The 25072-nt window shown below is 36.9% G+C and overlaps 1 protein-coding gene across 1 annotated transcript; it reads right to left on the bottom strand.

Moving 5' to 3' along the window:
• Window positions 1–18237: 18237 nt before the first annotated feature.
• nrn1a (neuritin 1a) lies at window positions 18238–24541 on the bottom strand. Its single transcript, XM_065294757.1, has 3 exons — window positions 24244–24541; window positions 21447–21591; window positions 18238–19831 (listed from the first exon to the last, which is right to left on the bottom strand). The coding sequence occupies exons 1-3, from the start codon at window positions 24296–24298 to the stop codon at window positions 19603–19605; spliced, it is 429 nt and encodes a 142-aa protein (XP_065150829.1). The 5' UTR covers window positions 24299–24541; the 3' UTR covers window positions 18238–19602.
• Between the last annotated feature and the right edge of the window lie 531 nt (window positions 24542–25072).

Below are 25072 nucleotides of genomic sequence, written 5' to 3' on the forward strand. Positions count from 1 at the left end.
ACAAGTGAGAGCTGTGGATCTGCTCCTGTCACTTTTAATAATACACTGTGATAAAACATTGCATCTTATGTTATAGGAGCAGGATTGTTAGATAGAAATATATATTTATATAATTGAACATGATTCAGTTAGGGGAAGTAGCATGTGAGACATTAAACATGATTAATTTAAAGGAAGTAGTTTTTGATTCATTGAACATGATTCAGTTGAGGGAAATTGTATTTGAGACATTGAACATGATTCAGTTAAGGGGTGTAGAACGGTTTTTGAATAAATGAACATGATTCATATAAAGGAAGTAGTTTTAATTCATTGAACATGATTCAGTTGGGGGGAATATTTTTTGATTAATTGAACTTGATTCAATTAAGGGTGGGAATTATTTGAAACATTGAACATGATTCAGTTGAGGGGAGTAGTATTTGAATCATTGAACAGGATTCAGTTGAGGGAAATTGTATTTTATTAATTGAACATGATTCAGTTGAGGGGAGTCGTTTTTGATTCATTGAACTTGATTCAGTTAAGGGTGGGAATTATTTGATTCAATAAACATGATTCAGTTGAGGGAAGTGGTATTTGAGATTTTTAAATGATTCAGTTGAGGGGATTAGTTTTTGAATAAATGGACATGATTCAAATGAGGGGAGTAGAATTTGATTAATTGAACATGATTCAATTGAGGGGAGTAGTTTTTAATTCATTAAACATGATTCAGTTAAGAGGAGTAGTTTTATTATATAAGAACCTGATTCAGTTAAAGAAGTCATATTTGAATCATTAAACATGATTCAGTTGAGGGGAGTAGTATTTGAATCATTGAACAGGATTCAGTTGAGGGAAATTGTATTTTATTCATTGAACATGATTCAGTTGAGGGGAGTAGTTTTTGACTCATTGAACTTGATTCAGTTAAGGGGTTGGAATTATTTGATTCATTGAATATGATTCAGTTTAGGGAATAGTATATGAATCAATAATTATGATTCAGTTGAGGGAAGTGGTATTTGAGATATTTAACATGATTCAGTTGAGGGAATTAGTTTTTGAATAAATAGACATGATTCAAATGAGGGGAGTAGAATTTGATTAATTGAACATGATTCAGTTGAGGGGAGTAGTTTTTGATTCATTGAACTTGATTCAGTTAAGGGTGGGAATTATTTGATTCATTGAATATGATTCAGTTTAGAGAATAGTATATGAATCAATAAACATGATTCAGTTGAGGGAAGTGGTATTTGAGATATTTAACATGATTCAGTTGAGGGGAGTAGTTTTTGAATAAATGGACATGATTCAAATGAGGGGAGTAGAATTTGATTAATTGAACATTATTCAGTTGAGGGGAGTAGTTTTTGATTCATTGAACTTGATTCAGTTAAGGGTGGGAATTATTTTATTCATTGAATATGATTCAGTTTAGGGAATAGTATATGAATCAATAAACATGATTCAGTTGAGGGGAGTAGAATTTGATTAATTGAACATGATTCAGTTGAGGGGAGTAGTTTTTGAATAAATGGACATGATTCAAATGAGGGGAGTAGAATCTGATTAATTGAACATTATTCAGTTGAGGGGAGTAGTTTTTGAATAAATGGACATGATTCAAATGAGGGGAGTAGAATCTGATTAATTGAACATTATTCAGTTGAGGGGAGTAGTTTTTGATTCATTGAACTTGATTCAGTTAAGGGTGGGAATTATTTGATTCATTGAATATGATTCAGTTTAGAGAATAGTATGAATCAATAAACATGATTCAATTGAGGGAAGTGGTATTTGAGATATTTAACATGATTCAGTTGAGGGGAGTAGTTTTTGAATAAATGGACATGATTCAAATGAGGGGAGTAGAATTTGATTAATTGAACATTATTCAGTTGAGGGGAGTAGTTTTTGATTAATTGAACTTGATTCAGTTAAGGGTGGGAATTATTTTATTCATTGAATATGATTCAGTTTAGGGAATAGTATATGAATCAATAAACATGATTCAGTTGAGGGAAGTGGTATTTGAGATATTTAACATGATTCAGTTGAGGGGAGTAGTTTTTGAATAAATGGACATGATTCAAATGAGGGGAGTAGAACTTGATTAATTGAACATGATTCAGTTGAGGGGAGTAGTTTTTAATTCATTTACACATGATTCAGTTGAGGGGAGTAGTTTTATAATAAAAGAACCTGATTCAGTTAAAGGAAGTCATATTTGAATCATTAAACATGATTCAGTTGAGGGGAGTAGTATTTGAATCATTAAACATGATTTTGTTGATGGGAGTAGTTTTTGATTCATTGAACATGATTCAGATAAGAGGAGTAGTATCTAAATCACTGAACGGGGTTCAGTTGAGGGGAATAGTTTTTAATTCATTGAACATGATTCGATTGAGGGGAATAGTATTTGAATCAGTTAATATTATTTATACAGGAAGGATTTTAACCATTTCACTTGATTCAGATATGGGCAATAGCATCTGAAAAATTAAAAGAGTTCAAATTAAACGATTAAATGGTTCAGTATGAATCACTTAAAGGGGTCATATCGTGAAAATGTTAGCATTGCCACTTTGTAGGTTTGAGCAAAAATGTGTCGTTTTGGGTGTGTCTTTTAAAATGCAAATGAGCTGATGAAGTGCAAACACTGTTCACAATGATGGTGGTTTGATGTAATTCAAACTCAATTGTGCTGTGAATTATTTTTTCTCTCTTTCTTTCTCTCTGCACTAAATAGCAGTGCTGTGGTTGGATAGTGTACATTAAGGGGGCGGTATTATTCTAATAAGATATCCTTATGACATCATAAAGAAAGCCAAATTTCAATGACCTATTTTTGCTCACACCTACAAAGTGGCAATGCTAACATTTTCACGATATGACCCCTTTAACAAAGAGGGAATAGCTGGTTTGTGAATTTTTGAACATGATTTAGGGCATTACTATCTAAACTACAGCAGTATTACTGAACGTAAAAAAGAATTGAATCGTTGCATTGATAATTTAGTATCTAAAAGCAAGTAAATAGAGAAAGAATCAAGAGTTACGATTAATATTCAAATCACTTAACATGATTCAGATGGAAACAGTATATGATCATGATTCAGTTTTCAGTTTTTGAACATTAACATGTTTCAAACTGTGGGTGTAGGATTTGAATCATCGTGCCATGATTCAGACAGAAAAGTCTTGCGAGCAAGTCTTGTTGAACTCAAAATCAAGCTGCTCTCCAGGTAGGCTGCTCTGTTGTAGTGAAACCATAAAATCTGCTGAACATTCACTGTTTGGAGCATGCAAGGACAAGATGCAATATCAGCCAGCATACATGGAACTCAAACAGATTTGAGCAACGGAGGTGGTTGCCATGGAAATGCAGCTCAAGTCCAATCTGGTTAGGTTGCCAGAAAGAAACCCAGCTCGCATTTATATCTCGAACAGATGTTACACGCCTCCTAGTGTATGAAATTTAACCCCACATAGCAGTTTTTTCCACTTTAGCAAAATCACAGTTGCTCAGGCTCAGTATACAAACCAGTGAAAATATATGCATCAGATAGTTACATCCCATTATAACATTTTGATGTGATGCTTTGCTTGTATAAGCGTAACTGTAAACAGCATTATGACGCAGCAGTAAGTGTTAAACTAATATTTAATTTCTCCTTGAACGAACATGATGGGGTTAAAGTTATATTGTTTTAAACCACTGCTACTACAGCACCTTGAAGCAAGTGAACCAAAGGCATACTACTCATTCCCAAGGGTTTTAAGTAATGCAAATGTATTCAGATATTTACCAGACTGGCAGAGAATAGGAGCTTGTAGATCATAGCATGAATAATGCATTTTTGTTTTCTCTGAATTAAGCTAATGTCAAAGTATTGTTGGGTTCTACGTTGTGTTTTTACAAGGCAGAGCTGCACCGTATGCTTAACTTTTCCCTCTTGAGACAACTTTACGGTTAGTTAATGAAAAAGCTGTAAATGTTCCACTTATTGATCTTGTTGTTTTGGTCTAACGGAAGGTTTAATAAGAAAAAGGCAGTGAGTATTCACAAAACTCTGCTCTTGGTAATATCAATAGACTTAAACATGGTTAAAAACATTCATATTTTTGTAAGAAAGAAGCCTCAGGAATCACTGATGGTTCCTCATTTTGGTAGATAAGCAACAAGCTTTATTCAAGGATTCTGTGTGTTTCCGTTTGGGGTTGGGAAATTTAGGACAGGTATTTTTAGAAGGTGGTGCAACACTCTCTTCAGCTCTTGTCTCCTCATTGGGGAAAGACTCAGTGCAACACTCACATCTGATAGAAACTGATGAAGACGTTTCTCTCTGTACAACCACAGAATTTTAGATCAGAAAAAACTAATGTGAGGAAATCTAGTTATCGCTGTAAAATGGTGTAGAGAGACGAGGGAGAGAGAAAAAGGAAGAGAGAGAGAGAGAGAGAGAGAGAGAGAGAGAGAGAGAGAGAGAGAGAGAGAGAGAGAGAGAGAGAGAGAGAGAGAGAGAGAGAGAGAGAGAGATGTGTGAGTAAAAAGCTGTGAAAGAGATGATGTCATTGTAAGATAATACCGCTGAAAAATGCTTGAGCCTTTTACACCAAATAGTTATACAACTCTAAATCTGTCTGTCTATTCCTTCTTTTCTGTATATCTCTCATCTGTCTGTCTGTCTGTCTGTCTGTCTGTCTATTCCTTCTTTATTATCTGTCTGTCTGTCTGTCTATTCCTTCTTTTCTGTCTATCTCTCATCTGTCTGTCTGTCTGTCTGTCTGTCTGTCTGTCTGTCTGTCTGTCTATGCCTTCTTTATTATCTGTCTGTCTGTCTGTCTGTCTATGCCTTCTTTTCTGTCTATCTCTCATCTGTCTGTCTGTCTATTCATTATTTTCTGTCTATCGCTCATCTGTCTGTCTGTCTGTCTGTCTGTCTGTCTGTCTGCCTGCCTGCCTGCCTGCCTGTCTATTCCTTCTTTTCTGTCTATCTCTCATCTGTCTGTCTGTCTGTCTGTCTGTCTGTCTATTCCTTCTTTTCTGTCTATCTCTCATCTGTCTGTCTGTCTGTCTGTCTGTCTGTCTGTCTGTCTATTCTTTCTTTATTATCTGTCTATCTCTCATCTGTCTGTCTGTCTGTCTATCTGTCTATTCCTTCTTAATTATCTCTCAGATCTCTATTCCTTCTTTTCTGTCTTTCTCTCATCTATCTGTCTGTCTGTCTGTCTGTCTGTCTATCTCTCATCTGTCTGTCCGTCTGTCTGCCTGCCTGTCTATTCCTTCTTTTCTGTCTATCTCTCATCTGTCTGTCTGTCTGTCTGTCTTTTCCTTCTTTTCTGTCTATCTCTCATCTGTCTGTCTGTCGGTCTGTCTGTCTGTCTGTATATTCCTTCTTTATTATCTGTCTATCTCTCATCTGCCTGTCTGTCTTTCTGTCTATTCCTTATTATCTTTCTGCTCTCTATTCCTTCTTTTCTGTCTATCTCTCATCTGTCTGTCTGTCTATCTGTCTGTCTATTCCTTCTTTTCTGTCTATCTCGTATGTCTGTCTGTCTGTCTGTCTATTCCTTCTTTATTATCTGTCTGTCTGTCTATTCCTTCTTTTCTGTCAGTCTCATCTGTCTGTCTGTCTGTCTGTCTGTCTGTCTGTCTGTCTGTCTGTCTGTCTGTCTGCCTGCCTGTCTGTCTGTCTGTCTATTCCTTCTTTATTATATGTCTATCTCTCTGTCTGTCTGCCTTTTCTATCTGTTTGTCTATTCGCTATATCTATCTATCTATCTATCTATCTATCTATCTATCTATCTATCTATCTATCTATCTATCTACCTACCTACCTACCTACCTACCTACCTACCTACCTACCTACCTACCTACCTATCTACCTACCTACCTACCTACCTACCTACCTACCTACCTACTTACCTACCTACCTACCTACCTATCTATCTATCTATCTATCTATCTATCTTTCTATCTGTCTATGTAATCGTGTAATCTCTGTTTTGAGGTCTTGAGTTGGGGTGGGTTTTTTGTGCTTGTGGGGGAGTTAGGAATAAATTGCGTATGTGTTAAAGAGGAAGAGAGAGAGTGAATGGGGTGGTAGGGGTTTAATGGTTAAGACTCTGTGCTGGTTTGGTCCCAGATGGGACTGATCTGTAAACTGAATTAGTAAGCGGGGCCCTGCACCACCGTGCCCTCCAGCAAGGCAATTCAGCACAGCTTACTCCAGGGAGACTGTCTGTATAATTACTGTACTGTAAGTCGCTCTGGATGATAAGCATTTGGTAAATAATATATAACCAAAAGGCTGATAGGATTATGAAGGTAATCGGACACAGATGACTTTTGTTTTGGGGTTGCAAAAAAAGTGAAAACAAAATGTCATGCCACTAACCCAACGTTTCTCCAAAGACAAGAGTCAATGGATATGTATAGATGGATGGAGAGCAGAGAAAAGGACAGGAAGTTATATGTATGTAGATTTTCCATCTATCGGTCTGTCTGTCTATCTGTCTCTCTATCTATATCTATCTGCAATACAACTACCAAACCCATGAGCACAACACAAAACTAATTCTCCTTCTGTCAGAATGAACATTTTCTCAGAGACGTTTTCCTCTCTCACACACACATTTAAAGGGCTTCAACGTTGACCCGGTGTCCCCTGCAGCAACATCTCCTGTATTTCAGGCTCTGGCTGGCTTGATCTCTTTGCAACACCACAGGTGCACCACAGCAGAAAAGAAATCAATTTTAATGTCACTAGGCGGCATCTGACGGGTGCAAATCTGAGACTGAGGCAATTAGTCTGACTTCCTCTCTTTGCTCTGTCTGTCTTTTGTTCTTTCATTTTCTCTCTCTCTCTCGCACCTTCTCAAAACGTATTCATTCCCTTCTTTGTCTCTGTTTTAACCTCTTTCACTCAGTAAGATGCTGTCTGTCATTTGTCCTATCACTCTTATTGTCCTCTCTCCCCTTCTTCATGACATCTCTCTCGCCCCTTCAATATGTGCTTCTTCAAACCCTCTGGACTGTATTGTCTTAAAAAAATAACTGCTTTGTTTTCCTTATTTTTCGTTACTTGTATGTGAATTGTGTGGGCCTTTTGTCAGCTCAAGTGCTGTTAAGCTTTTCTTTACTGTGTGAAACCAGGCAAAAAAATATTTGATATATTGGCTGCCCACAGAAGACTTGAAAGGGATACTAAATAATGCTCAGTTGATCCTACAACAGTAGACAGGCGGTGTTGCCCAAAGGCTCTAAACTCCAGAATAGCAGTGCTGCAGACAGGTGAGGTAGTCGATTTGTGTATCAGGAGTTACCAAGCTGTTAAGCGTCTCCAACATGGCGTCTCCAAGTGCAGTAGTAAAATGAGACGATAATATATCACAGTTTGCATTTAGGTCATCATTATAAGTTATAAAATTGACATATTTATGACATAACCCTATAAGCCAGATAAACCAAATGGCTTTGGTCCAAATCTCCAGATAAAAACACTCTTGATCTCTGAAAGCCAATGTTGACATTTGAAATCATGTAAACAAACACGACCCTACCCCAATAGAATCTATCTACCAAAAGCAACTTATAGTGCATTACAATGTATACATTTGTTAAGTATGTGTGTTTTCTTGGTCTTCTGATCTTTTGCAATGCTCTCTCTATCACTGAGCTGAACAAAAGCATACAGTAATATTTCTGTTTGTTCAGTTGTCTACTCATTTTTAAGGGTCCATATTATGCAAAATAAATTTTTTCAAGGTTTTTGAACATAAATGTGCGTTGGCAGTGTGTGAACACAACCATCCTACGATAAAAAATGTATTGTATACACCAAAAACCAAAGCAGTCTCATTAGACATGCTGTTTTGATTCTCTTGTTAATGTGATGTCACACAAACAAAGCCGCGCCCACAACCACTGACTGACTTTTACCAAAAAGCTTTTTGAAATCTGTTTAATAGCCGATTGTAGCGCCGATGTGGCTAAAGACACTATTGTCTGTATTCACAGGAATCTGATCTGCTTTTTAACCAAAAGCGCTCACTGTCTATTGGTAAGTGAGTGAGGAGCTGTAGCTTATTTGCATTTAAAGACACAAAAACACTTTTTTGCTCAAACCCAAATAGAGGTATTTTGGACATGCTTTAACAAATGATATGTTGGATATTTTTAGCCGGAAATTCACAGACACATTCTAGGCACATCTGAGATGTTACATCTTGTAAAAATGGGCATAATATGGACCCTTTATGTAAACTCAGTATATACATGTGTAAAGGTTGTGCAATACACACTTTTTGACCTTAGCCAATAATTTTTCTTGAAAGAAGACACTAGATACAGTAACACTACAGTATATCACACTACATCTAAGTGATAATGAACATCCAGCCAGTTGTCATCATAAAATAAACACAATTGTGCAATAATAGCCGGATAGAAATACATTTTTTATATTGTCTTTTTTTCTCACATTTTCTCACGTTCAGGACAAAAGGCAGCAGCTAATCAAAAAGCATAAACATCAAAAAGTCATGAAACATATATATACACTCACCTAAAGGATTATTAGGAACACCATACTAATACTGTGCTTCATAACTTACTTAATTCTACGTGGCATTGATTCAAAAAGGTGCTGAAAGCATTCTTTAGAAATGTTGGCCCATATTGATAGGATAGCATCTTGCAGTTGATGGAGATTTGTGGGATTCACATCCAGAGCAAGAAGCTCCTGTTCCCCCACATCCCAAAGATGCTCTATTGGGTTGAGATCTGGTAACTGTGGGGGCCATTTTAGTACAGTGAACTCATATTCATGTTCAAGAAACCAATTCGAAATGATTCGAGCTTTGTGGCCGATGCCCCTTTTGTAGAACATTGGTAAGTGTTAAAGACTGCATGATGCTTTGATTTAACAAAGAATTAAAAGTCTTAAGAAATTGACATTTGCTAAACTGCCCGAGGTTTTATACCTTTTATTGCTTAATGTCTGTGATAGGGAAGATGAGAGGATAAAAATGAGGTGAAGTCCAGTCTGGACCATTTTTCTGCTAAAATGCTGGCACAGCTTATCTCAGAGAGCTCATGTTTAAATGCAACCATCAAAGAGCAGCCAAAGAGAATGACATTAAATTTCATAAAGAAGCAGGAGTTTAAGAAATATGTAATAATCTGTGTTTAAAGAGAATTTGTGTTATAAAGAAATATACAAAAAACCAATGTAATTGCTCCTTGATGAGCAAACCTCTCCACCGTCCTGAAGAACGAACAATGTGCTCAAGTAGTCCCTACAGCTGATACCGTCCCTAATTCAATTTTCACCTCTGCATGATCCAATTTTGTCCCATTAAAACTGAAATCCATGTGGTGCATTATACAAGCCCATCATATGAGTCTGGGTGTCAACCAATCCATCTTCACCAAACAGCATCAAATTGACACATGCGTTGAGATGGCAACAAACTATGACATTTTATCCTGATTCACTCCAGCATAACGCCTTCTGAAAAGTGATTCATATAAGAAAGCATATATATATATTTATATATGATAAAGCTGTTATCTCAGGTTTACTTTTTGTGTTTGAAAGGATCTAATGTACGATTTGTAACATTTTTTTGGTTGACATTAATAGGTAGTGTTGAATGACCCAGGAAATGTAATTACATTAGATGTCTTTGTTTCCCAGATGTGGCGATATGGCCGGCTTGGACATATGCTACATGCCACTAACTTGCTATGTGCTTACAATTTGATGGGATGATGAAGTATGCATACTATTATAATGCCTTCCATCAACAGTAATTAGATTGATTTGTTCGTTTATTTGCTGAAGACTGAATTTAAAGTCATAACCTCAGGCTTTCAGCTGGGATTGAAAACAGCAGCTTCTGAGGCCATGCATAGTCTCTCCTGTGGAGCAATAATATAACAGAGATAAATATGATTATTCTGATGAAAGACGTCTGGTTTTTGTTGAAGACTAATGCTGCAAGAACTGAAGTGTTTTATTATTTTGCGTTATTCTTTTGTATTACTCAATGGTCTCATATAAGATTACCACTGCAACAATCAATGTGTTTTGCAAACAATCTCAAGATGGATGTTATTCGGTTTTACCTGTATGTCTTAAACTTTTTTTATAATGTTTTAAATTAAACTTTTAATAGTGTAACCATTAAAAAAATTCACCCAGAACAGTGGCGGCTCCTGCCTGCTCATCTGAGGGGGGCTAATTCAAAATATGTGTCATGTGTGTTGCTTGCGTTTTCAAAATATGTGTTTGTTGCGTCATGTGAACCATGTGCATCACGTGTTTTGTCAAAATAAGTGCCTGCTGCACACGCGTCAAAACCGTTTTTGATAAAAGAGACGCTCACATTCACAAAGTTCATGCAAGACACTGCCTTAACAGTAAACTGTGATTACACATGAGATTATACGAGTATCTGGCAAACACGAGCGTCTCTTTTATCATAAATCCTTTAGACCCATCTGCAGCAGGCACTTAGAACCACATGGGCTACATAAGCCTACATGTTGTGACGAACTTCACATCGAGCGTACTCAAAAAAAAAGAAGTCACCAGCCGCCACTGGATCTGAACAAATGTGTCTAAAGTTTGCACCTTTGCATTTTTAAAAAGTTCTACGGACAATGTTTTCAAAATGATCCCCATTCACACAGATCCCCCAAAACGACAAAACACTGCAGCTGGGTCCCAATTCACCAACTTATACTACGCCTTAATAGTATGTACTGTTTTGTGAGTGCAGAGCACACACTGGGACATACTAACATGAAACAGAAGTGATGACTGTTGCCTGTATCCTTAAGAAACACAAACACATCAAAAAACGTATCTTTGTACTTAATAATTTCTTTATTCATTATTTGTCATGTAATGTTTACTGTATAGCTTAATTTTTTTATTTAAATTGTTAATTTTGTATAGCGCAACTACACTCCACCCTCTCATACACGGCAAGAAATCTTTTTGTGTTATGCTTTTAGCACATTATGTGTAATTTTAACACATTTTGTGTTGATTTTGTGTTGATTTTGTGTTGTTTCAATAATAACACTGTGATAGAGTCGAGCCTACCAGCTCGCTTTCTAGGGAACAGTGTGAGTTCGTGTGGGATTGAAAAAAATGATGGCGCGCCCACAGTTGTTCTTTTGAATAGGTGGAATTTATTTACAGTGCCAAAAGAGTTATCCACAGTGAAGAATATATACACGTGCTGATCAAATGACCAAAAAAATCAAAAGTACCAAAAAAAATAAATAAATAAATAAATGTAGAAAAATAATCCAACACAGATATATAAATGAGACAGGTATCCACCATATACCAAAAGAGGTTTGCTTTTCGCTTGAGGCTCCACAATAGCACTCTCGCCCTGACTTGGTAAACAAGCACCACCTAAAGCTTTGTTTATACTCGCGCTTTGGTCCGCAACGCAAGCCTCCGCGGATCGCGCGCGCGTCTCACCAAACAGACGAGGCGTTTATAGTTGACGCGCTCGCTGTTGCGAGCAATAAAGTCAAAAACAAACTCAAAGAAGAGGATAGAAGAAGTCGTCCGCTGGAACAACCCTGGTGCTTTTAACGTCAGAGTTTGATATATAAATATGAGAACATGAATAAAACAACAATCTTTTAAATATGTCTTTATTAAACATTATCATTTCATTAACGTTTTTTACTAAACAAACAGTACAGATATCTTAAGGTTTGTATTTTATTCCTCGTCTAGAGGTTCATTCAATACAAATATAAGCCAAACATTCTGAATCATGTAAAAGAATTCGTGTTTTAAACTGCAAAGTTTCCATACTTTACTTCCAGAGTGTCAGATAAATATATACATTGTTTTGCTTGGATTGATCAAAGAGATACGTCACAGGCTTGCCTGCTCGGACAGAATCGCCTCGAGTTCGGTCATTTTCGGATGCGGAGCCGCGCGGAAAGTTACAAAAAATGCAGTGCACAGCGCCACGCGAAATGGGGTCTCGCGCACCCAACGCGCGCGACCGCCCACTCCGCGTTGACGTCATTTTTGCCGCGCACCAACGCGCCGGTGCGGACGCGTCGAGTATAAACATAGCTTTAAGGTTTGGCCTCAGCTTATATAGGCCAAGCCCCGCCCCTTTTTGGGCCATACCACTTTTGGGTAAGTATAACATTTCATATCTCCACAAGTATCCCATTTACTTGCCAATTATAATTCATAAAACATTTCACACACATATATATTCATATCATATATATATATATATATATATATATATATATATATATATATATATATAGACACAATCCATTAACACTTAACAGAATAACACAAATCTTCCCATATAAATAAACCTAGGAATTCCCACTCAAAATAAGACAGTGGTTTTTCCATAGACAGTAAAAGAAATGGACACAGCGACCCCATTGGATTCAACGGAGACAAGTCAAGTCAATTAGAAGCACGCACTTCCTGGGTGTCGAGCGTACTGCGCAGACTCAAACTGAGCTCAATGACGTGGATGTCATGTGAGCAACCTGTCTGGCAATTGTAAGTCTTCTAATAGCCGTGCCACGGGAAGTCTGAATCACCTACTGAATCTTGCAGAGACGGCGAGCGTGAACAGGAGCACATTTTGGTTAGTATTCTGATTAATAATCTCCCTTGACTTTATGCCTTCACGTCCACCCGATTGCCTCACAGTCAGTAAAAGATTGCCTGTGAGCTTCTCTCCCAGTCCATATGGTAATTTCTCTACTGTGCGACAGAAAGTCGCAGGTTATGACGCAATCGTTAGCCTATTTTTACAAAAACTGCTTCTACTGGGACATAACGTAAGATACATGGTAATGGAGCCTTTTATACATTTTCGTGTTTCTTTAGAAATAATTAATGGACAAATGGCGTCTTTAAACGCCTCAGATGTAAAGTTATTCGCTGTCAAAGTGACGCCAAAATGAATGGGAGTCAATGGGATGCTAACAGCAGATGGGTGTTCGCTAAGCAATGGCGGCGTCCAGGGAAGCTTCAATAAAATATGAAACCCTGCCCCCCTGGGTTTTTCCCGATTTGGGTCACACTGCGCCGACGCGATCCAACCTGTGACGTCATAATCGGCCGCCGCTCGTTCACTCGGTTTGGCCAACGCAGCGTGCCCCGTCAGGAAACGTATGCATATACAAACAACACAGAAAGGACAAGACAAGTGCAGTGTGAGTGTATGCAACGACCAGCAATGGAAATATCTATGAATGGGGAGTGAAGTAAATGAGAGAATGTCCAGGTGTTATCAGAATCGCGTGTGCACCCGCTCCTCTGATAGCGCAACGATGGAAGGAACGAGGTAAGTAAATGTGTATGTATGTGTGCATGTGTTCATGGGCTGCTTCCCCAGCGGTGGCAGTTAATGTGACTTCTTCACAAACACAGAGATGTGTGAATTGTGGAGCAACGCATTTAGTGTGTTGTCCCTAAACGAACACGGATGTGTTATTTTTAACACAGCCGTTCTAAGGGGCTAATCACACCAAACGCGCTTTAAACGCTTGGAAACGCAAGGCTGCTTTTCCACTCTCAGCGCTCCTTCAAAAACACGTGCTGCGGCCAGCGGAAAAAAACGCAAGGCATTTGGCGCACATAAACAGCGCGTATATGCTCACTGCCCATAGAATATCATTCAAAAAAGGCGCCTGCAACTGCCATAAACGCGTTTGGTGTGATTGGCCCCTAATGCTACGTACGCACCAAACGTGTGGCATCGCGTTAATCACTCTAGATTACTCACGTGGATTTAACTTCGTGTCATTCAAATTTTTCACTGGAGTTGAATATTTTCAACTTGGGCGTAGATGCGTTTGAGGCGAATAGCACGTGTTTTCGCAACAAACGCGCCGCCTATATCGCATCATTCGCATCGCCCCACGCGAGAACACGTCTGATCGTGTCTTTGCATTGAATGTGTATGTAATCTACTCACGCCAATTGTTGAACTCGCGTCTGGTGTAAACCTACAGTAAGAGTGCAATGAGTTTTGTCTAATATCTGCCCTATGCATGGATCTACACTTCAAATTTTCTCCAGAATCAGTGGACCATTCTGGAACTTTATAGGTACTCATTGGTGTAAGTGTGAGGGGACCAATAAACATAAAATTTCTCTGCAGCAATTTTTGAAGATGACACAAATAATATAGCCAAAATTGTATAGTGGGGACAGAGAAAAGCTTAATATTCTTCTTCAAATCATTTATTTATTTGAATGTTTTTGAAGATGTTTACAATCAAGCCACCAATGAAATGTGAACTTAATATGAAATGTAATAGTAACGTTATATCCGTTTATAACATAGCAGGCTCATGCAAAAATTGGTTATCATAATGTTTTGTCATGATTAAATTAAAAGTGAATCAGCATCCTGTGTATTAAAGAGAAAATAATCACTTTAATAAGAATCACAGACAACAGACATCTCCAGGCCGGATCTGCACCTAAATAAGACTGCAGAGCCTATAAAGGTGTGTCAGATGAGGGAGAAAGACCCTGTGACCCAGTTTGCATGCTATCCCTCCAAAAGAGTTTTCGAAATTAGAATTAGTATGTCCCTAGTTATAGTATGTTTAAAATTATAAAGTTCCCAGATGGTCTACAATTTTAGGTGAAAATTCGAAGTGTAGATGTGTTACAAAATGCGTAAATTAAACTACAGAGTAAACATGACATGGCAAATAATGAATAAAGAAATGAGATGAGTTGTATTTTGATGCTGTGTTGGATCACAGCTCTGTCCAGGCAACAGCCGTCACTTCCATTATACATTTTTATGTCAGAGTGTTTGCATACTTTATCATTCTGCCCTAAAAAGTTGGTACTTTTCCAACACAAAAACAGTGCACACTATTAGGGCATAGTATACGTAGGCGAATTTGGACACAGCTATAGGCTGCAGCTGAATTGTTGCCCCGCTGCCTCATGGGAAAATGACTTCGGAGCCAGCACTTGTGCATTAAGGCTGCTCCGAGAAACCCATTTTGGACAGTCATAGGCAGCGTAAGGGATTTCTGTTTGAAATATAAACAGAGAGCGCCTTTGTGATACCTAGTCCCATATTTGAAAACTACAATACTAATGTCGTGCCAAAAATGCAATCAAAAGGTGTAACAAGTGAAAATATAACTTTATTTACTCTAAATTTGTGCTCCAGCCACTTTCTGGCCGCCATTTTATTTTATCAATTTAACCGGGATCGACCAATAACATTCACCGCCATAGATTTGTGGGACAAGATGATCAAGGTATAGAGACAGTTAGTGAACCAAACATTGGATTCGAAGGTGGATTTATGTCTTCATGCCTTGGAAAGCTGCCTTCGAGGGCAGCATTTTAGAGCTTTTGAACACAGCCTTAGAAAGTGTGCAGGACTAGTGGTCCTCCAGGACCGGTTTGAGAAGCCCTTATGTTTAAATAAACAGTCAAAACAAAAGTTTTCAATTTATAGTTAAAAATGGCTTAATGCTAAAAGGAAAAAATTATAGCAAAAAAATCATTTATCTACTAAATTGTCCGTCTACTGTGATGGTTGGTTGGTTGGTTGGTTGGTTGATTGATTGATTGATTGATTGATTGATTGATTGATTGATTGATTGATTGATTGATTGATTGAAATGTGTTTACAATGCTAACTGCTTAGTGGATCAGTCCATGGCTCCTGACTGTTACTGAGGGAAAACCCCAACCTCCCATGATGCCCTGCTTAAATGCAATGCCCTGCCTTTGTGTTCACAGCACTGTGAGAAAAGGCACCACTAAGCAAGCAATGCCACGTCCGCCTGGCACTGGCAAGGGCACATTGATCAAGTCTGCCAGCCCTGAAAAATGGCCATGCATAGTCTGTTGTGAAGCAGCGGTAGGGGAGCCAGCCATCTCAGTGTGAATGAGTGTGTTTGTGTGTGTGTGCCTCTGTGTGTGTTTCCTCCACTTTTGGTTAAAGATTAAATGTCACAATGGGTGCTGCCTTTTTTATAATGTTAGGAACTTCTCCAATGAGTGTTGCAATATTGTATGAAGAAAAAAATAAAAGAAATGAAAAATCTGTAGCACTATGCACTACGCAGGGATGTGGGCAGGGTAGCATGTGCAGTGCCAGCAACAGAATAGCATGCATTTTAATGAGATTACAAATGTAGTCGTCATCCGCTTCCAGCGACAGCAGGAATTGAATCCAATTTCATTTTCTAAACCATAAAGGGGCATAAAACGAGGCTTGATGTTCCAGGACTTTCATTCATGCAGTCTCACACCTCCAGTGAGAAAACTAGTGCTCATTTTGCCACTGCACTGGTATAACTAGTGTGATTCAGAATGTATCCATCTTTTGTACACTGTTAAAGGATTAGTCCATTTTCTTTAAAAAAAAATCCAGATAGCCTAATTTACTCACCACCATGTCATTCAAAATGTTGATGTCTTTCTATGTTCAGTCGAGAAGAAATTATGTTTTTTGAGGAAAATATTCCAGGATTTTTCTCATTTTAATGGACACCAACTTAACAGTTTTAATGCAGTTTAAAATTGCAGTTTTAAAGAACTCTAAACGATCCCAAACGAGGCATAAGGGTCTTATCTAGCGAAACGATTGTCATTTTTGGCAAGAAAAATCTAAAATATGCACTTTTAAAAAATATGCACGGTCCTGTGACACGCCAGCGCGACCTCACGTAATACGTCATAACGTTAAGAGGTCACAGATGACTTATGCGAAACTACGTCCCAGTGTTTACAAGTGTGGAGAAAAAGGACCTTTCCGACTTTGTTGTATGTGGAATGATACTAATTAATGTCTTTGTGTCAGTTTTTGTTTAAAATGGTTCGCAAATGTGCGTTTCATATATGTAACACGTGAACTTTCGACGTCATTGTGCAATCGCACTGGCTCATCACACAGCTGGAGGAAGACGAGTAGTTAAAAAGTAGTTTAAAAGTGCTTTTTTTTCTTGCCAAAAATTACAGTCGTTTTGCTAGATAAGACCCTTATGCCTCGTTTGAAATCGTTTCGAGTCCTTTGAAACTGAAATTTTAAACTGCATTAAAACTGTTAAGTGTTGGGTTCCATTAAAGTCTATTAAAATAAGAAAAATCCTGGAATGCCTTCCTCAAAAAACATAATTTCTTCTCGACAGAACAAAGAAAGACATCAACATTTTGGATGACATGGTAGTGAGTAAATTATCTGGATTTTTTCTTTAAGAAAATTGACTTATCCTTTAAAAATAAAGTTTTTTTCGGGCGGTATGGTTCCATAAACATCCTTTAACATCCCCAGAACCTTTCTGTTGCACAAAAGACCCTTTTAATCTCCTTTATTTTTAAGAGTGTATTAGATTTATATTGATTTTAGAAAAGCTACTAAATAATTAAGCTTAAGAATAATCACTTGAATTTTGTTTGATGTAAAATTTTTAACATTAACCCATTCATTGCATTACAAATGCCATTTAATACCAAAATATATTTTACCAATTTTATAGCCTATTATTTCAAATGTTTTATATTGCCTAGTATAGATAACTATTTTGAGGCTTGTGTATCAATGCAATCGCATCCTAAACATTAGGGGCGGGGGATATTCACGGCTAAATTAATGTATATTTTAAAAATCAAACAATGCGAAATTTTGGCTGATTTCTAGGGGGGTACATGTCCCCCTCAATGTCTATTGTGGTAAATGCCCTGCATGTCACATATCACTTAAAACACACCCCTCTAAAATGCCAGTTGATTATTGGTTGGATAACGTTTTATAAAGTCTTTAGTCATATGAATGTCTTTAAAATAAATACTCGACTATCATTTTTCAATCTTGTCGCCGTCAGTATACCGGTGGCTGTTTTCGTACAGTAGGTGCTTATAAATGCGCTGAGTGTGGGGGAATCAATATGAAACGACTCTCTTTCTCTCTCTCTTTGCCACCATATTAATAATGAAACTATACGTCTTCACTCGACAGAGTCTCGCCTGCGCTCGCGCCTGCGTGCTCGTGTTCAATCTTGATGCTGAAGCGCTCATTCTGCCCAACACATTTATTTTTATATGTTTGATAAACGTTTGAATAAACGTGATAAATTAGAGGATAAATTGAATATGAGTTATAAATAACATTAGATATAAAGGACAGATGCAAACCACCACAAAGGCTAAATCAGTGAAAACAACACAAATCTCTTTTAAACAGTAACTGTTTTTATTTAATACTCTTTAAATACTTTTTAGCAGTCTATTTTATATACCTGTATAATCAATCTGTTTTTAAAACTGATAAAGTATCTCTCTTTTTCATTTCACATACTTATTTACTTATGGTATTCAGGTATTTCATATGCAACATCCCCAGAAACGAACAAACGAACGAACAAACAAAATACACATCTTTTGAAGGCAGTGAAACGTGGTCTATGCCTTGGCAACATCAAATAAAGCTAGCAAAATTCACTTCATCCAACTAGTAATGTCAAGGTCCGGATACTGTCGTGCTACGATACTGTCGGGCCACGCTTTACATTGCAGTGTTATTACGTAAGTACTGCGTCATAATAATGAACTACGTGTACTTAATGTGTAATTTTTTTCTGAAGCTGCTCGCAATTACACATTGGTATATGTAAGGGATAACACTGCCACTGTAATGTAAAGTGTTACCTTTATACTTTTATAAGTCCTACACATAAAGAGACAAATATTTTTTTGAAATGCAATGGAATAGATTTTCTTTTCTAAATAGATCTGAAAAATAATGACAACAGTCAACTCATCTCACATCCTTTTTCTCACACCATTTTCCTGGCTACATACAGTATGACATGCTCAAGTTAAATTTTTCCTTATTAAAAGCTTATTTTCCTTATGTTGTCTCTGTCCTTCTGTATTCCTGTCGTATTCCACTAAATAGATGCCTGTAGTCATTCCTGAGGTTTCTTTATTGTTATTATTATTATTATATATTATTATTATTAGCATCGTGATTATTAGAGATGTTCCCTATATATTTCTGAACTGGTGGGTTAGCAAAATATCCAACCCCCTCACACATCCAAATACTTGGCTTGACTAAAATAAATGTTAATATATGCAAACTAAATATTGACAAAATGGTACGAAATGAGAATATGACTGATGGCAGAATATTTCCTATCTTTCTATATGCATGATGACCATTGAGAATGTGAAAAGCCTACAGTAATAATTCATTCATAACAGACATGTTATAAAATGCTGCTATTCTAACCAGGACCTTTCATAAATCCAGGCCGTCATTTCAACTCAATATCTGATAAATATTTCATGAAATCGACCCAGAGTCAGGCAAATGTGCTTGAGCATTCCCAGAAGACCTCTGCTTGCCATTGTCTCTTGCAAAAATTGTCTTTTCTTCACATGAAATATATAAATCCATTTGTGTAAGGATGAATGTTGACCTTCGTTATTCTTTTTTATTTTATTTTTGTATTCTCGTGTTGATGGTTGTTCTTGTTTTTTTCTCGTCTCTTCTCTTGTTTTTTTGTGTTGTGTTTTCTTGCTTTCCCGTGGGTTAAAACTGAAGCCACGTCACGAGCGTAGACAGTGCAGTCAGGATGAGTGTTAAGCCGAACGGAACAGCAGACCGGCTCGACCCGTTTCCACCAGCACACAGTTCAAACAAGCTGCCGCGGAAGTCCAGATTTCTGGACTCTTTTTTCAGCTTCTCCCACAGATCTGTGGCTCCTTCCTGACAGTCTGCCAGTGCAGTGGTCGCACATGAATGGAAATCATCCCAGTAACTGCAAATCAAATATTAAACAAACTGAGTTTGGGGCGCATATAATAATTGTTCATTATAGGCCAAGTGTGAACCTAGATTATACAATATAATAATTTTAAATAACAAAAGACGTACGTTGTTTCGACGTTATTGGAAATTATATTACTATTTATAGTTATATTATTTTTTCTATAACATAAAAAATCTAAATGTAGGAATAAATTAAAACCATTTCCTGGAATTCGTGGTTTCAAATTTATTTTTATATTTAACTGGTACATCTCTGTTTCTGTTTATGCACACATTAACATATAATGCAAATAAAGACTACTTTTAAATAAATTCTTTAAAATTTCGTTAACATTTTATTTTTAAAATGTTATTTTAAAAAAAAAAAAATTATTTAAGTAGGCTAAAGATGAAAGATTTTAAAGCATTTAATTTCGAAAATTACTAAAGCTATTCTAATTTAAATTTGAATAGGCCTACGTTCAAATTCCCGTATTTCCTAATATGTTTAAAAATATATCTCATGCGACGACAAAATTTTATTCTAAATGTATACAGTCATGACTTAATTCAAGATGTATGAGTTATTTTGGCTACTGCATGTCCTCATGAGTAGAGAGGGCACGAGGGAAACCCGAGTTGTAATGCGGCTCTAAAGGGAAAGTCTGCATATCACGTGTTTTTTGGTGCCCTCCCCATCTCTTTCTCTCACTTTCTCTATCTTGCTCTTTTTTTACTCTCCTCATCTCTCTCACTCTCTCTCTCTCTCTTTCAACTCCCCTCCTGCGCCCCACCCCCTTTCGCTATCCCACTCTGAAGCCCATTATTTATTAATTTATTTCAGGAACACACACACACACATATATAAGCCCTACATTTACAAATATATACACGACCACAGTCGCCCAGTTATCATGGGTGAAATAAAATAAAATCAAGATTTGTATTTCATGGAAGAAGTAAAATTGCGAAATGAATTAAATACATATTTTGAAATTTTGTGTGTAAATGAAATGTTGCATGTTATCAAGCACTTTTGTTTTCGCTGTGCACTGGCAGTAATATGCAACACGATTCCTGCCATAGATATTTATAGCTTAATAAAGAATATGGTTATAAAGGCGAAATTGTTATTCGGAATTTTAATAAATTCAAATAGATCAGCAAGTTCCAAGTCAAGTTGGAATTAACAAAAATGTATAACGTGCTAAAAAATACTCAAGTAAGGTTTAATTGCAGATAATACTTGGAAAAAGGATCAAATTTTCACGACATGCTGTCGTGTCACTTTAATGCGACACGGTTCCGTTCAATCGCGGCTGTAAATGAACCCGTTATTTTAGAGGGCGTATCGCTTACAATAATCGTGCTCTACCTTCCAATCTGATCCAATTACTCATGTTGACCTTTGGCCGTGTCGTGTAGAGACGCTTCATCTGATTGTAATTAACTGGTGAAATGTGAATAGTGTAGCAGCGCATTAACGCCATACTGGATATGCGGCTCTATTTATGTTCATGGAGTCGAATTAAACAGGGGGCCCCTCGTGCCATCTGGCTCCTCTTGGTCTCTCTCGCACACACGTATACATTATTTTTTGTTGTGTGTTTGCACTTTTCCCTTACGTGCAGATGGTCTGGAGGTTTTCATTGTCGTCCAGCTCCTGTGGATAGTTGGCCATGTTCTCTCCCAGTCGAAGCAGACAGTTTGAGAAACCTTTAAACACTGTATCACATTTCCCAGCCGCTCGAACCGCCTGCAGCAAATAGGCTGGAAAAAGAGAGATGACCATTACACCTCTTATTTGAAATTACTGTATCAAAGAGAAGTTATTGCTGCTGTGCAATATTTAAACCAATCGTTTTAATATTCGATATTAATTTATTTAATCCTATTTGGTTTATTTTTCTTCTTTTAATTGTATCACGTTAATTTAGTTTTTTTATATTGGATAATTTTAAAAATAGAATAATAATACTTATATTACATAAATAACTAAAAATAAGTAATCGAATAATACAAAATCGAAACGAAGCGATTATAAGAAACTGAACGCTTTTACAGAATAATGTGCATGTTGAGCTTGAGGGTGGCGCGTGGACAAACGATGATGTAATGGTTTACATCGGGGGTGGGGCTACGTGGGCTTGTGTGTGGTGAGATTTTCATTCTGAGTGATTTGTATTCCCCCTCCCTTTTTACACATCTAGTCTCTTTTCCTCGTGACAGATCTATTAGGGGAAACGAAAAGATTTGGACATGGATGCTTTTCCTGCCCAAATTACTGACAGAATGTGAAAGGTTACAATTTGATCAATTTTCCAGATTCCTTTGCCTAACGAACCATAAAGCCACTGGCTTCTAGGGTTTGTTAGGCAACTGGATCTTGTCAATTTAGCAAGTATTGGAAATGTTTTGGGCGAACTTGCGCTTAGTGGCCACGGTAGGAATATGAGCAAGATGTACACTCCATGTACATCGTGTACAATCCCTACATTGATATGCTTAATTTCTTAACATAATTTTACATGGAATATGCTAATAAATATGTCTGTGTGTGTGCAAAATTATTAAATCCATTATACGCTATTAGAAAACAAAAACGGAAATTAATTCTCCACAGCCTTCTGCTGAAACAGATATAACTGAAGCACATTAATTTTGTTTTTCCTTCATTGCCCACGGATTAAACATCAAACAAATGTATATCACAACACACATGGAGAAGAACACAATCGATATATTTTAGTTATATTATAGGCTATATATTTTTTGTGAAAATATGATATGTATTATATTATATTATATTATACGATTTATATATATATATATATATATATATATATATATATATATATATATATATATATATATATATATATATATATATATATATATATATATATATATATATTGAAAGCAGGCACACGAGCTTGTTACTGTATAATGCCGCAATAATGAAATACCCATCTACAATTATCACGAACAGATCGCCCTTTTTCTACACAAGGAGCGTATTATGAACATATTTCAACCATGTTACAACTAATTACCATTACAAATCCCACCAAAAAATTAATAATTTCGTAGATGCGCTACCTTGTATTAGAGTCTGTAGCTTATGCCGTGCCCAACATTTCCGGACAAAATAATGATAATGTTCAGATTTCAACATGGCGGATATGAGGATGCGAAATGCAACGATGCTCTTCACAAAACCGTACACGCAGCAAACAATAACCGCATTCTATAAAAGCGAATGAGTTCGAATTAGAAATGAAGATAAATTATCTATGAAATGTCTTAAATGGTGAAAAACGCATAAATCTGATCGAACAGTAAATTGTTATTATATATTTTTTATTTAAGCACGATGTATGATCTATATTTAGAAACAACTGAGCATCTAGACTCACCTATCTACTGTACTAGTGGTCACGACCACCTTACAAGACACTGTCAGCGTTACTGGTGTCAACCTGGCACCGCATAATATGTTCAATGAAGTCAGGAGGGGGTTATGGCAAATTAATAGAGTTCAACTAGATTACGAATACCAAACGGGTATTTTTTTACTAACATACTCAATACTATTGGTTTTATCCGAATGATTTTAAATATTTAGTTGAAGTGACATGCAACCCTTTCAAACACAATAAAATGCATGCAATAAAAAACAGGCATGACTCGATATATTTTGCAAAATGTAAAGCAATCGTATTTGAATAGATTTTCAAATAATTATAGATAGGTTATATAATTATATTTTAGGTTATTCCGTAGCGGACAGCATGATTGTAAATGACCTTAACACACGGGACCGTAAAAAAACTCTCGTCACCTAGGCTATGAAACTCACTCTTCAGGAAAAACAACAGCAACTCCCACCTATTAATGCACTTAATGCCAAAACACATTAGTCATATTTTCTGTTCACTATATCATTTTTCTGAATTGGATTTTGAATAATTTATTGCGGAGAAGATCGGGCAGTCCCACACTTCCCGCAAATTGTTCCATTAAGATTTAGAGCGGCTTTATTTTTCGGGAATCTCCAAAATGGAATAAAGCAGTGCGATGTGACTAGCTAGCCGCAGTGTTAGGCTATATGACTTTTAAAAACGTAAATGAACTTTGTTTCATTTTAAGTCTTTGCTATGTAGCCATTTGCACGGCTTTTAACCTTAATCCGGACAATAAAATGTCACAATTAAATATGCATTCTTGCACCAACATGCACTCTACAATTACAACGTTATGGCTTAATTTCAAATTTTTTCCAGAGCATCACTATGACCTTAATTACGAAATATTCGTTTTCAATAAAATGCATATGTAATGGCTCAAACAACAGCATTTTAAAAAACAAAGTCAGCCCATCTCAACATATAGCTACTAGCCTACTTTAATAAAACGACTTACCTATTTGAACAGCAAGAAACAATGAAATATATCTTCCGGTCAAAGTTAATCCCATCCTACGTCCAGTAAAACCATTGGAGTGTATGCCAATTTTAGATAGTTTTGATGGGAAAAGATTGCCAGATCTGAACGTTGTACATCGCCGTTTAGTTCGAGCAGCTATTCAGAAACTCTGTGTGATTTTCCCGTGCGGTGAGGCGCAGAGGAGTGAAATGGTGCACCCCGTTAAGAATAGGCGGTAATGCCTCGTGTTTTTTCTCTCTCTGCTTCACGCCCACATCTCATGCTTGACGTAAAATTCACCGTCGGACTCCCCACTTCTCTATTTTCTCATTTGCTAGACCGGGCTGCGCCCCTTCTCTCCCTTTCACAGTGTACTGGCATTTCAGGGATTGCGGAGATGTCCGCATATGTGCTCTCCGGTGGTCTCACCTATTCACCCTAATGCAATAAAGTCTACACGTGTACCAGTGTGACCCATATATGGATACAGATTACATCGCATGAGGACTGAGACTGCGTGAATTTGATAGCCTAGATTGAAATTGGACAATGTTGCAAAAGTCTTCAGTTGCATTAAATTGCTGAAAGTGAAAATAAAATTATTTTGGCGAAATTTGGTACACTGAGGATGCATGAATGTGGTTAGAATGAGGCTGGTAGTCTCTGACGTCAGCCACACGATTGTGTGGAGCAGTAAAATATGGATTTGTAAAATAAATAATATATTTACGTATATGGAAGAAAAATAATGACAAAAGTTTTTGAATTAAAATAGCCTGTTGAATTGTACTACCTGAAAAAATTGCATTGTATTAACCGTACTTGA

The sequence above is a fragment of the Paramisgurnus dabryanus genome, chromosome 22, assembly GCF_030506205.2.
Source record: "Paramisgurnus dabryanus chromosome 22, PD_genome_1.1, whole genome shotgun sequence".
In the NCBI taxonomy this organism is placed as follows: domain Eukaryota; kingdom Metazoa; phylum Chordata; class Actinopteri; order Cypriniformes; family Cobitidae; genus Paramisgurnus; species Paramisgurnus dabryanus.